The sequence below is a fragment of the Argiope bruennichi genome, chromosome X2 (genome assembly GCF_947563725.1).
Source record: "Argiope bruennichi chromosome X2, qqArgBrue1.1, whole genome shotgun sequence".
NCBI classification, from domain to species: Eukaryota; Metazoa; Arthropoda; class Arachnida; order Araneae; family Araneidae; genus Argiope; species Argiope bruennichi.
In genome coordinates, this window is record NC_079163.1 from 51,630,824 (window position 1) to 51,646,468 (window position 15,645).

Below are 15,645 nucleotides of genomic sequence, written 5' to 3' on the forward strand. Positions count from 1 at the left end.
TTAAGAATGAGACATAAATTAAATGGAATCAATCGATAAAAAGGTAATGCTCGGGCAAATTAAAATGCGTACATGTTACCGTTAAATTGTATAATTCAGTTATTTCATAGAAATTGTAGTTATTTCACGAAATAACTTATTAAATTCTATGAAATAATTGTTCTTTTGCTTTAACGATGAAAAATTTCTATTGCCTGTCTTTCAACATTTAAGCCTAATTTCGCGCTGGATTAAACTTTCTGCTTGACATCAGAATCTTGATTTCATTTAAATTTCTTTCCTCTATCCAATAGAAGTCTCGGTGACAAGGTCCCTTTTCGGAGCTTTTTTAATAACATTTTAGCTCTATTAATTAGCGAAGCGTTTAATAAATTGCAGATCTAAAAGAGCTCGATGAAGTAGTCTGAAACGTTTGTGCGATGGTTTGTTTATATTTGAATTGTTGCAATTCGACAATAGATAATAAGACGAATTTCTGTGCCACTTCCATTAGCGTATTATATATGTAGAGATAGATCTAAACCAGCTTGTTCTAACTTTTTTTATGTGCAATATAAATAAATTATTTGAAACTCATGAATAAGTTTTATGTTTTGATATCTTTATTTTCTTTTCAATTTTATAATTTTTTGGTCGCATGCCGAAATGGTAATTAAAGTCAGAATTAGTACTTTAAGAAGTGGTAAAAGTTTTTCATCCTAACGTTTTCATGCATAAAGGTTACAAAAAATAATTGTTCTGTACTTGCTATTGATCGCCAAGCTTATTATTTCCAATAATTACGAAATCCCTAAAGAAATAAATCGTCATCGAAAATGCAAATTTAAAAATTTGCATTGAATGGGGGATTAGAATGAAGTAATGATGCTCACCAATGTTTGAAAAGATCTCTTTTTTTAAAGAAATAATTGTATGTAGAGAAATAGTAAGTTCTATTCGGTGAAGTCTATAATAATCAATAATTTCTCAACCATAATTGATCATTAATTTCTTTTACCGCAATTTCGATTGTTTAGAAATACAACCTATATCAAAAATGCAAATTTAAAAGCTATCTGTCCTATTGAGCTAATAGAAAAAATTTACGTAAAATTTTCTTGCCAACTTTCCAAAAATAATGTCTACGGAAGCAGATTATACAGAAAAGCGATTTGGTAAAGACTGCAAACGTTAACAGTTCGACTGATTTTATTGATTACTAAACTTCATTATCATTTTAAAAAATTAGGAATTCTATACAGAAATATGTTAGATATAAAAATGCGAATTTAAGAAGTAATTCCGTTAAGTCAACAAAACAAATCCATGACGAATTTCCAGGTTACTCTCTTAAGTACGTCTCTTCAGGCCCAGTTGCGAGTAGTCAAATTGTAGATAAGTACGCAAATGGACAGGTAATTCAGTGAATCGGTAGATACTAATCCCATTTAAAGGGCGTCGAGGGACGCTATTTGGTTGCTGAAGCAGTTGGTAAACAGGACCCACCCTCTGGCTGCAAGATTTCCCACTCGAACCATGTTTGCCCATCACTTCCCCTATCCGACAGCGCTGTGATATATGAGGCTGTTTGCGGACATTTTTACACCTGGATTCTGCGGTCAATCGAATTATTCTCTACATTTAAAAATTAGTCACACAGTACTTCATTCAAGGGATGTGCTCCCCGCTCCATCTTTTTTTTCAGTTATAATAATAGTTTCTTTTTTTTTTTCTGTTCATATTAAATTTTGATACAACTCAGATATGATTCTGTGTAAAAGAAGAAATAATTGTGGATGTTTTCCTTCATGTAATCAACTTTAACCCAGGATATTGCGAACTATTGTATTTTATGATGTTGTGCATGGTTCATTTATTTTCATTTGCTAATTTTGTGGATTTTATTCAAAATAGGCAATAATTTTGAGCGGTTTTTTCAGACGAGAAATGTTTTATATTAGAATTTTATTTGGAACAAATTATTTTTCGCAAGAAATTCATTTTCTCAGTTCATTTATATATATATATATTTTTTTTTTCGCTTTGGATGAAACATTCGGAATTTGTTTTTGTGCATTAGATTGCTGGGGGAAAGACAGACTCATTCGCCACTCATTTCAGTGAATGTTTTTGGTATTTTGTTGAATCCTTTTGCATTTTGTTTCTAAACTCCATTTCCTTGCATCTATTCTTTCTTTAAAAATTAAAAACTACACAAATTCTACGTGAAATTATTGCTCTGAGTAAAATAATTTATTTTTTAGCGGAAAAAAGAAATTTGCTTTAGTAAGGTAAGGAATTATTGAAGTAATTATTTTTAAATTAATTTATAATAATGAACCTTAGTACATTTTGTAAAAATGTATGAAATATAGAAAAGCAGCCTTTGGTTATAGATAAAAACAATTGAACTTGAACAAAAACTATTAAAACTGCTTTGAAATTCAACCCACATACTGTATAATTGTGCCTTTTTCAGTTATTTTGTAGTTTAATAATGCTAAGAAACGCCTTTTCTTTCTTTTTTTCAATACCATGTTTCTTATTACTTAAAAAAACTTCTTGCCTATGTAAGATGAAAAGCATTCTTAAATTAATTTTGTTTACCCACAACAAAGTGGGTTTTGATTATAATAAGATGATTTACTTTAAATTCTTAAACTGATTTGCAGTCTGAGAAATATTTGAAGCAAAAATTTCCTGTGAATTATTATATAGAATTAATCAATCGGTTTGTAATACGTTAAAATGCAATAAAGGACAGTAAAATAATAATAATAAAATGATTTTTACTAGCTTCTAAAGTTTTCAGTTTTGATTTGATAAGCGTAGAAGTAGAACAATTGTGACTGAGGTGATAAGAGAGCAAAAATTTCTTCAATGAAATGAAGAGTCCTATGTAATTCTAAATAATTGCAGAAAAGCATTTGGAAAATACATGGTTTCTTTGTCCTCTACTACAATGTAAGATCATTGGTAAAGTATGCATATAGAAAAAATGTCTTTTTTTTATCACGCAAAAAAATGCTCATATATTTTATGCCAGAAAAACGTAGTTGGTATAAATATTGAATTGCAATCTAACCAATCCCGGGACCTAAGCCATATTAACAGTAATATAATCAAACGAAACCATTATTTTATTTCAACCAGGTTTCAGTTAAACATATTTTTTATTCTGTTTCCAAGTTCTGGTAAAGAATTCTCATATTTATTTTAGTTCTGTAGGAAACAAAAATTACTAAATAAAATTATTCTCTTTTAAAGAAAAATTACAATCCATTATATTTTTACCAGCTTTCTAGCTAAGATTAAGATGAAAAAAGAACAACCCTAGAAAATTTATAGGTAACTCGAAGCAGGTAATCACAAAATTCGAAATCATACAAACGGAATCGAGGTTTCGATAAGAATTAAGGAAATCTAAAATCTCAAGTTTGGAATATAATATTTTTATGCAAGATTTCATTCGTTTTACAGAAAGATAAGAAAAAGAATTTTTAATGCAGGTTTTCTTGCTGGTTTAGACTTTTTGTTTAATTTGTCAACTGTAGGATAAGATACACTAGTCATCGCCATTACACAACAATACGAAAACTGCACGATTCTTAAATAAAAAATAGCCCATGCCATTTATTTAAAAATAAATATAATCCATCAAAAAGTAAATTAAATGAAATAAGTAGTTGACTTGTGCAGAAACTATACAGTAATTTCAATTTTTTAGAATGAAATCTCTGTAGAGTAATTAGGAAATATAGCCTTAATTTATTAGCGATTGTTGCGAAAATCTAAGCGCGTCTTTTCTATACAGTCTCTAAAGGAAGTCTGTTATACAGATCCTAGTCTTATTTTTTCCGAGTAAGAATTAATACCAAAAGAACTTGAAAAGAAATAAAACTGTTTATACTTTTTAATGCTTACTATAAATTAATAAACAGAGAAAAAAATGATAATATTTCTTAATTTTCAGGCATGCAATGAAATTTCAATGAGAATGGATAATAAACATAACAAATGATATATTAAAAGAAAAATATGATAATAAATAAAATATTTAAAATAATTTCAATGAAATTTTGATTCTTACCTTTGGATTAAAACAAATCACATTAAAAACAATGCATTCTTTAAAAAATGAAACTCAGAGAAATAATTTTCCTATATGACATTACCTATTATCCGAGTTAAGAGGGTAATCCAATTTGAGTTATTCGTTGATTGCTTCAACATATTTAGAAAAATGTATATATACATAAACTTACCAATTATTTTATGTTTCATAATCTTCTCGGCGTAGTTAGATATGATAGATGTAAAATGAAGTAAACATTTCAAAGTTTATAGAATTACAGAGTCAATATGAATGTAGACACACAAAACATTTTCAAAGTTTTTCAGAGACGGTTTTGAAAACTTTAGAAAACTCACCTCCAAGAATTCCGTCAATGCTGTGATCAGCTTTTTTGCTGCCATCGCAAGAATCGCTGCCTGAGTCGGAACGAGAACTATGGTGAGAACGGGAGCCCCTTAACAAACGACTAATAGAGCTAACGCTTGGAGCAGAGCTCTTGTCACAAATGCCCTCCTATAATAAAAATGATTTGACTTTGTGAACGATTCGTTTAATTTCGCTATCATCTATGTAAATAAATTTTAATTATCTGTCTCTAAATCTTTAGCTACCGTTTTGTACGGTGAGTATTATCTAATTATTATTAAAAGTACAGAAATATGCAGAGATTCGCTTTTTTATTATTATTGCTGGAACGCTCCTAAAAGAATCTATCAGTACATCCCAGATCGAATGGCAACCAAGCGATGAACAGAAAGAAAACTCACATTTTTTTGTGGCTGAAAAATATTTGAAGTATCATGTATTATATTTTGTTTTTGATGGCCAGCATATAAATATGATGTACGTGAGAATATGAAGAAGTTTAACAGAAATCTCAAATTAACGAGATTCATTAAATTTAAAATTCTCATGTTTTTCAAATCAGTCGATCCCTTCATAACTTTTAAGAAAGCACATTCGTATCGATGAATTCACGAACTAACATTCCAAACGACATAGCTCTAGAGTAAAAATTGGCATCCATTAGTAAATGAAATATCCCACATCCACAAAATTGAGATAATTTTTTTCCTCATATTTTTTGCATACAAATTTGATATGAACATGGTGCATTCACAGTAGATCTTTTTATTTTTGGTAATCGGGTTGTCAAAGTTTTTATGATAGTTAATAAAATGAAATTAAATATACTAAAGTAATTTAACCTACCGAGATCAATCTATCTCGAATTTCCCAGCTGAAAAGACCAGCATTTTCTTTCAATATTTCCTTTATTTTTTTCTCAACTTCTGGGGTAGCAACTCTTGGCTTGCTTCCACCAATTACTCCAGGCCTAATGCTGCCAGTTTCCTGGAAAAAACATAGCTCAAATCTTTAAAAACATGCAACCATTTAAATTTGCTAGATTAGTTAATCAGTCATTTGGTATTTAAATGATGCGGAAATCATCGTTAAATATAGCATGAGATTTTATATTATAAATCTTTATATTTTGAAAGACTCTCAAATCTCATAATTAGCATATCTTTCAATTGATTTCGAAAACATGCTATTCAGTAATAAATATATCCAATACTTAATCCAGTAACTGGTTTATTTATCTAATTTTATTGTCATTATAGAGAATTATTTTAAAATAATTAAAACAGAGTTATTTATATGTTTTAAAAGAATTCCTTACTTGGTATCGATTAAGTATCTTGGATACGCATCCGTGGGACACTCGAAGCTGTCTGCTAATGACACAAGGCCTTACTCCAGCGGCAGCCATTTCAACTATCTTTAGCCTTATGTGGTTAGGCAACGGTCTTCCATTGATAAACACTCCTCCGAGCTGATTTACTCGACCTTGACCTGAACAAAAAATTACGGCATAAAGCTGAAATCTAAGATAATAATTAAGAATTCGTTAAATTTCTAATTGTAAAGTCAGATAGATGAAAAAATGTTATAGTTTGGAAGTTCTGTTAGTAATACAATTTATGCTGAGAAATTAGTTGCGAATTCAAAGGAAACGAGTTCAAAGGAATTTTACCTATTTTAAATTTCCCATTAATATACGATTCTTTAAACGTAATTTGTAAATTATATTGCATTTCAAAATATTTCAATTCTGGCATAAAGATTGCATTGACCAAATATTTGAAAACAACAGCTGCACAGAAATGTAAGAATGAACGAGGAAAATAAATTATATTGCGGAATGTTTTTGCCTATTTATTTTTGTGATAATATTATTGTGATTCAGATGCATGTGATGAACTTAGAGAAGAATAATACTGATCAAATGTGCATGTGCATATCTTACAAACTGGTCTGAGAATTTTAAAATAAGTAAATTTTATTTGTTATTCGATAAGAATTATAACGATGGAGAGTATTGGAGAAGTTTTTCTAAGAAATTTTATTTAAATGAGTTACTTGATACTTTAATTAATTGACTATCTTACTCTATTAATTGATAACCTAAATTGATATCTGAATTTTCTTCTATTGCTCTTATTCACCTCAGATTAATTGATATAAGATAAGATAGGGCATTAGGGATAACCTTGATGCTCTATCTTATAATTATCGCAGAAAAGCATCTTCTCTTATTAGTCAATATCTAATTAAATACCAAAAGTTTTATCTGTTTGAAAATTATCTGAAGGATATCGGCTGTTCCCCTCGTGCTGCCCTCTATCGGTAGAAGCAACAGGCTAAATAATTATGGTTGGGATTAATTCCGTCTGTATTGTGATGTCTCTTTATCTCTTTTTAAAAGCAACTAGTTTATAACATAGTTTCCAATTCGTTTCATGAGTAAAAAAGAATAAATTGCTGACATTTATTTAAAAGTATGTTTATTTTGATGTTTGATTTACTGATACTGATTTACTGATTTATTTTGATTTTTGATTTACTGAAAGTAAGTCTTTTAAAACTGGTTTTCCCCCCATCTTAAATCAGTGTTTGGGGGTAACATAAGAAGGCATAAATGATGCCTCTAATTTAAAAGAGATATTCCTAACAAGAAAAAAAAAGAATGTAATTTAATATGTGTAAAAACTCATATTGATAATTTACTTATTATATATTTTTAATCTTTTCCTTAACTCTATTCTATTTCTTCTCATACATTTGCATACAGAAAAACACCGACTAAATAATATACTTGTATAAAAATATAAATTCATTCATATATTTATTCTTACAAAATCAGCAGTTAGAAGATCCGTTTATGTCCCTTTCAATATGAGAAGGAAAGACAGGTAATTCAGTTATGCTCACTATGTTCCGTATGTGAATGATTTTTGTATAAAGAGTCCAAAAATTAACTGTCGCTACTATTTACACAAATTCAAACTTTTATCAATACTTTAATTAAAAAATAAAAATACAATTAGATATCTAAAAAGCTACTGTTTCCAATATACGTTGATACATAAGAAAAATGTAGTGCTCTGATCTTCTCCATATCATATATAATATTTTTTTTTTTTAAATTATAACTAAACAAACAAACAAATAAGATCTTAATACTCACTGCTACCCGCTTTCAGTGCACGAAAAGTCGCCAGCCTCCTGTATAAAGTATGTTTAATCGTTGACCAATAGCAAATTTTTAAATCTCTAGAGATAGGCAAATACTTCCAATTGGAAAAATGTTTAAAATGACGAAAAGAATTATATTTTCATTTTGAATTAATAAATGTGCTTATAAAAATTATGAAATATAAATTTTTACAGTACCTCACTTTTATTAATCTTAAATATTCTTACATGTGAACATTTTAAACAAAGTACTCCTCCTCTGTAATTATAACCGATTGAGCCATGAAGCTTCTAACATCTCTGTTTTATACGATTATTGTTGCAATGAGGCATCTCCATCAATCAATTTTCAGCGTTTCTTCGAGTTTACTGTTGATTGGCCTGAAATAATGAAACTCGAAGCTTTATAAGTTTGGATCGCAGAGGAGTGAATTTGTTTTGATTTTGTTTTAAGCCATAGTGAGCCAAGAATATTTTACTTAATATAACTAATAAAATGGGAGGATTGCATAAGAATTAAAAAATTGTAATTTTTCAGTAGAACATTTATTGACTAAAATAGCATAAAATTTATGTTATGTCTCTAAAGTCTTTGCCAATAACAGCAGTTTTTCATCTGGAAATATATGACTTTTTCTAATTGGTTACAAATTAGTTTTTCTTACAAAAGTGTATATATCCTTTGAACATCACACTTCTGAAAGAGTTCAAGAGCACGGACAAAAAAATTTCATTAAAATTCATTCAAAATATGGATATTCATGTGAATATTATTATTATATATTTGTAGCAATCTTGAATTCTTATTTTTAAAGGTCTCTGAATTTCAAAAATTCTATATTTCATTAGAAATTAACACTTTATAATAAATTAAATTTTTAAACAAATTTTTCTAAGGATCAGAATTTTTCAGAAAAGTTTTGGAAGAATTTTCATAATTGTTCTTAACTGAAATAGTTTATATTTCTCAAAAATTCTGTTAATATTTTAAAATACTAAAGATAAGCATCTTTATTTTTATTTTTTTAAAAAATGGCCAATTGAATAAATTGTAAAGAAACACTTTTCGTGCATTAATTATAATATGCTCAAAAAAATTTCACTGATCATATCTAAGCAGCTACGGCATTTGAAAAATGCGGCCGATGGCATATTATAAAATGTCGAACCTGGTCAAAAATTTCATTTTTATGCAGAAATAAATATCTTCTGATCTTTGCTATAATACAAGTTTGTTTACATTTAAAAAATATGAAAAGCTGCAGAATTGCGCTAAATAGATGATTGTTTACTTTTATAAAAAGTAAACAATCATCTATTTATTTTTAATAGATACTTTATTTGCTTATTTTATATTAGTGAATATAGATGTACTCAGGATCAAGAAAACATTTTTGTGGGAGGAGAAGAAGGAGATTATATATCTTTTTCCATTCGAAAGTAGTCATATACAAACTTAATATGAACTAATTTTGATTTTTAATTTGCTTTAAAATCTTTTTTTTTAAATTTAATTGAGGAAAAGGAGATTTCTATACAATACTAAGTATTTTTTACAGCTCTTTAGTTACTTAAAGTGTTTTACATTTAAATTTGGCAAAAAGAAGTTCATTTATTTGGGTTTTAAAAACTTTATTCAGATTAAGAAATCACTCGCCATCGGAATTTCAAAGTAAATGTATGAAATTAAGTATGAATTTTAGAACAATTACTCAGGAAATTGTACCGGTAATAATCATCTTTACGATGGCAATAAGCTGCAGATAAATTGTTAAGCTGCAATAAGCTGCAGATGTTAGAAATAATTTAAACATGATTTGTAAAATTCTACAATTAAGATAATTCATGAAGTATGCAAAGAAAGCTTAATATAATATACAGGAATTTTTTTCTTTTAATATTACATTCTTTAAACTTGTTCTCTATCTTGAAATTCTTGGAGATAATTTAAAACAGAATTTCAATGGTTCAGATTATATTTTACAACAAATAACTGATTTGGACTAAGACAACTCATTAAACAAATTTTTATGAAATAAATATAAATTTTTGGATACAAATTTGTTTTATGCACAAAATTGCTTTAAAACACTGAAATGAAATTCATCTAATGCAGGTTTTCCTGATCAGATATAAGGTCTGATATTTTCTACTGATCTTTTGATTGCACCGTTGATCTATTAATTAAAATAATTTAAGAGTCCTGTTTGGTCAAAAGTATCAAAATGCTTTTTTTTTTCGATTAAAAACAATTTGAACATTTTGTGTAAATTTGAAATACTATTCTGATTTTTGGATATTACTTTAATATGTAATCTTCACTTAAAGAAAGAAACTAACAATATTAAAGAGGAATTTTATTTGTACTTTTGTACTTCTTCTAGATAATGGACCGAACAAGGAAAAATAAATCACTTTACTAAATTACCGTAGATGTTTTTATTTACATCGAATAAGGCCATAATAATAACGACAATAATAATGTCAACAAATAATTATAAAATATTTAAAAGTTACAAAACCTGCGAATAATCGATTTAAAATAATTCGTTAACTAAAAAGTAAGGAATATTAAATATGTGTCAGATTCCGATTTGGTTGTTAAAACAGGGTATCTTACTGAGAAGAGTTTGTATTACTTTTCCCGAAAATAGAGTTAGGGAGCGAAGGTTGTGGTATCGTCCATAAAGATGGTTATCAGTAATATTCAAGACCAACTTCTACAGAGCAGGAATCGACTTAGGCAGAATTTTTTCCTATTTGTTACTTCCTGTGAGTAAGATTAGACAAAGATCTAGTGTGAGCTTATCTACAGATCGACATCTCTGTTCCTTCGTGGGTGTTCCATAGTTCCTGCTATGTTGACTTGTAGAATTTTGTTTCTGCACGTGCGCAGTTACGAATATTATTACGATTTTTTCACAAAACATTACTAAGATTATAAAGAGATAATTGGAGTGAAATTCTTGTCTTCAATAAAGTCTATATTTGCAATCATCGTTTCTATCCGTGTACTTGAAAATTACAAATGAATGCTATGTTGGATCTAAGTTTTATCGTTTATGCCGATATGAGATTAACTTTTCTTTTCATCTTTATAAATCATTCCTCGCGTATCAATATAATTCATCCGATTTTATTCTGCTTTAGGATGACAGCTAATGAAATATGAATTGAAAATTCGAAATACTGCATCTGCTACAAAAGTGGTCAAAAATCATTCTTTATACATGAGATAATTAGCATTAAATACGTGGCAGTCTTAATGCACAGGTATTGATGGAATGGAAATAGTTACGATTGGAGTTATAATTAAAATATTTGTGAAAATATGATTACAGTAATATGAATGCTCTGAAAATCGTAGAATTTGTTTTAAAAACAAAAACAGCCTTAAACAACAACAACAACAAAATTTACAAATTAAAACTGTTTTTTTTTTCCGCATTATACATAGCCTCTTAAACAATAAAAATAAAATGCATACACATATTTTAATCTTATTGTACTTGCTTCTGAAGTTATTATCTGTCTAGACGGTATTACTGTCATGATTTGAATAAAAAAAATAGATATTAATCAGAAATTAAACTAAATAATTAAATGCAGATGGCTTATTCTCCTGGGGTAAAAGCTTTGATATGAATACAAATTAATATCTTTTGTTTGAAAGAATTTTCGATTATTGATAAAAGATTAACTACACAAAATAACAGAAACTCGTGAAATATTTGATATTTTGTAAGTTTTTTTCATTAAAGATAAAAAATATTTTTAAATTCATGTGAAATATATTTCCGTTGTCTGCTTCAATTTAGTTTGGTTTAGTTTTATTAATGTCCCATTTTGAAGCAACAGAAGAGATCTTGCTCTCTGGGACATTGGTTTTGAATATAACGGTAGCATATTCTTTCTCGAAGCCATTAAGATGAATTTTCATATAACTGAATTTTAACTACAAAACAGCTAGTCTTTTCGAATCTTAATTAAAGTTTAACAGAATGCCATTAAGTAATTATGAACTTTAAAACCTTGACTGAGAAAATAAAATTTTTCATTTCTGGCATTTATTTAAGAACGCGAACGTTTATATTCCAAGAATTATAAGTGTCCTTGCACTTAAATGAAACACTTGTACTTTTACAGTACAAAAAATCTTTTAGTTATATCCTATAAGCGATATCCTAAAGGAATTTTTACTTTGCAATAGAGAATCAAAATTATGTTTTAAATTTTTTGATGCTTCGGAAAAAGTTGAAATCTAAAAAAAAATTTAAATTATCCAAGAAAATTGGAGAAATTTAAAAAATTGGAAGAAAAGCCTTTTTTTTATTTTAAATCAATGAGTTATTTAAAATTAGATTGCCTAACTTTAATTATATTTCTTTAAACATGCATCAAGGAAAATGCTCTTTTTTGTTTTTTTTCATAAAATATTTGCAGATTATGGAAGGATGCTCTGTTTCAATAATTCGTTTAAAAAATTAATTTTAATTTTAAAGTTCATATTTCCAGCTTTTTTCTGATCGTTTTCTATGAGAATGTCTGCATTACTTTTATCTCTAAACATTTTAACTTTTATCCGTACATTTCTTTCTGCAAAGCTATAAATTTGAAATCTTACATAGCATGCATTAAAATGGTTCCGAATCGTATGCTTGCATTTTTAAGTGCAGTAGCAAATAAAAGTTTTTATTTTAAATTTACTGTTATTTTGATTATGAAATGAATTTTTATCTTATTTTTTAGCATGGCATAATAAATTTTTTATTATTTCAAAAAAAAAAAAAAATAAAAATAAAAAAAAAATGGAAAGCTAATATATTACTGTGGAATTTTCTGTTCTTACTTTCTATTTTTAATAAATTTTGCTCAAATGTTTTTTTTTTGTTTTTGTTTTGTTCAGGATAAAATTTGAATTACGCATTCCAAATATTAACTATAATTCGTTGAATCTATTATTTGTTCCACAATAATGTTGATTACCATTCATTTCAAATGAAAGTGAGGCAAGAATCTATTCATTTATATAAATGCATTTATCTTCGATAGTTTTGGAAAAATTTGTAATTGCAGCTAATCAAACAATATCCCCCGTTTAAAAAAGTACTTCGTTGCCTGACAAAATACTCAAAAAATAAAATTTTAGACATGAAGAAAATCTACAATATAGAAAACCGTAGCTGTGGTCTGAAAAAGCGCTAAAAAAATCAGTTTGGATCAAATTGATTTCTAATCAATTTTGAGTACATAATTCTATTAAACGTTTTATTTTGAGTTCATTTATTTTATTATATCTATACTACTTTGTTATTATCAATTGCACTGTCATTACATCTGCTTTTTTTATTAATTTTGTATAATTACATCATATAAATTACTAACCTTTTAACTTGAATATGAAAAATTTTTAATAACGAAATATTTATGCAAATGTAAGGGTTTTTTATTAATTTATTTTTATAAAAAATATTCAAAAATAGAGTTTTTAGCTATTTTTTCAGCATGCTTTATACTAATTTATATAGATTTACACACCTTAAAAATAAAAAATCGTCCAGTGTAGGATAATATTCACTCTTTTTTTTTTCCAAGTTAATTTTCACTCAGTTAACTTAAGTTAATAAAATAAACAATTCAGGAAGCCCAAGTTCCACAAACTAATTTTGAGAAGAAAACCAAAAAGAAAGGGACAATTGTTTGTCTAAGGTTTAAATCATCTATGGATATGAAATGATAGTGCAATCATCTACTTCAGAGGACGTTTTGCTTCCTTGTGGGTCCCAATCATCTGATGCCGCATGACGAAACCGTTAGGGGCGGCTTAGAAATGATGCGTCGCAAGTCAAGGAATCGGTTTCCAGTTTCAGTCTCACAAATTTAATTTGCAACTTCGTGCAAAATTATCGGAAGTTGCAATTTAATTAGAGAATGCACGATATTATTCAAACGATACTAGCAAGTATGATGGAAATTTTGCATGAAATAATAATAATAATTCTAGTTAGAATTTTTAACCACTTTACATCAGGGAAGTAAGAAAAGTCTCAATTATTCCATACAGATAGGCGCTATAAATTCCAATATCCTTTGTTCCACTTATTTCTTATGGATACCGATTAAAAATAGCTCTCTTTAGTATCCATAAAAATAAAATCGCACGAAGTTGGAGAGTTTAAATTATGCAACTTTTGTCATTCAACAAATTAATATTTTTGATGATTTGAGATGTAATTCTTTATTAATTTAAGATAAACAAACTGAATATTCCAAAATTCATGTAAATAATTCTGTTATTATTATTTATTAACCAAGGAGAAATTTAATCAATTTTGTATGAAAAATGAATATATAAAGTCGTACAAATGATTCTTATTAAATTGGTTGTGTAAAAGTCTGTTATGGTCCAATAGTAAACATTTGAACAATTATAATATCCATTGAACTCATGTATGATGAAATACAGATAGTGTGGTAAAAATTTTACAAGCGCAAATTATTCACTATAATGATTTCCGCATTCCAATTTGAAGGGAGATCAGTCAAATCGAGGTATTATAGTGACAAAGCAATTTTTACGACCTACAGGCGCAAGAGGATTAGCATTCAGCTGAACTGCGGTAATTTAGAAAGTAATCTTCCGTATTTTGATTAAAAGACAAATTTATTGCTAAAACATAATTTATTGATTTTTCTTAATTGTTAGTCTTTTGTAAATTTACCCCATTTTATAAATTGTAATGATAGCCTTTGGGTAAATTTTAGTAATTATAATTATTTTTGTTTTGCTAAATAATTTTTTTTTTCTCCAAACAGAAAATAAGCTTAACAGTCACTTTTAATTTACTGAAGTTTAATTTATAATAAAATCTAAAAGTGACTTTCAAATGATACAGCGCTTTTAAGAATATAAAATATTTTTACCTCTTAATGAGTAGCATGAATGCTACGCCTTTTTTGTTTGACCCTGAAATCGACAGAACATATCTCTAAGTGTTCCGCTTATTCTTTAAACAAAATTTTTTAGGTACTTTAAAATTTAATTATTTTTTATTTTAAATTTTTAATAAATATTTGCTGTTATAAAAGCTATTTATTATTTCATCTCAGATTGCATAATTAAAGGTTAATGATATTTAAATTTTCGACTTGATGTTTATACATAAGGAAGACATTGAAAAGTCTTCAACAAATATTTGGTATAAATAACTCCTTTAATAATCTTACAACCTGTCAAAAAAATGGGGGAAAATGTATTAAGTAAGAGCTCATTCATTTTCTTCATTTTGTGAAAGCTATATTTTAAAAAGGAGGACATGTTTCTTGCTTCATTATAAATTAAATCGTCTCTCAAACGACTCTAAAAATGTTTCACCGAATTAATTTTAGATTAGTGTACAAAATAGTACTAAAAATTATTTATTCGCATAAGTAAACACATATAAGGAATAATCGCTTATAAAATGATAAGTTTTATCGAAAGATGATATGAAAATCACTTTACTGAATGGTCCACCTAATATCGTACTTGGAAGCGTATGTATGTAAAATATTTACCTAAGGATTCCATGACAGCTTGCAAATATAAATAAAATTGATGTTAAAGGCAAAGTGAACATTTAATTAATGAAATTAATAATTAGTAAAAAATTATTTTATTATCATTAATAAGTTGTCAATTACTAATCGTTTAAAGAGAAAAATAACATTAAAAACTCACCTTGAAAAGGATAACCAGCAAAGAAGGGTCTCATGTTGAGTGCAGCGGCCATCCTAATTGAAATGAAAAGTATCTTTTGCTATACTCCCCCGACGCACCTGAAGACAGCGTGCTAATCCCAAATGAAGCGTCTCAACAGCGTGCTTAATGTGACGTTTGGAGATTGTAACAGCTGAGCGGCCAACTGCGTTGCAAGGGACTGGAAAGAATCGTGACTTCTGCAACAAAAAGGGGAAGGGGAGTTCTCACTAGAATTAGCTGATTCAGATAACTAATGATGGGAGAGTTTGGGGTTTAGCAGGAGGCGGAGTCAAGGGCCAAACCGGCTATG

The 15,645-nt window shown here is 27.9% G+C and overlaps 1 protein-coding gene across 1 annotated transcript in view; it reads right to left on the minus strand.

Moving 5' to 3' along the window:
- The window catches only part of LOC129960465 (protein gooseberry-like), a 38,581-nt gene extending 23,178 nt beyond the window's left edge, over positions 1-15,403 (minus strand). The window contains exons 1-4 of the mRNA XM_056073916.1: positions 15,315-15,403; positions 5,739-5,911; positions 5,267-5,407; positions 4,411-4,567 (exon numbers count right to left, since the gene is read on the minus strand). Of these exons, the coding sequence (XP_055929891.1) occupies positions 4,411-4,567; positions 5,267-5,407; positions 5,739-5,911; positions 15,315-15,366 (523 nt within the window). The 5' untranslated portion in view covers positions 15,367-15,403. The remainder of the gene's footprint in view (positions 1-4,410; positions 4,568-5,266; positions 5,408-5,738; positions 5,912-15,314) is intronic.
- Between the last annotated feature and the right edge of the window lie 242 nt (positions 15,404-15,645).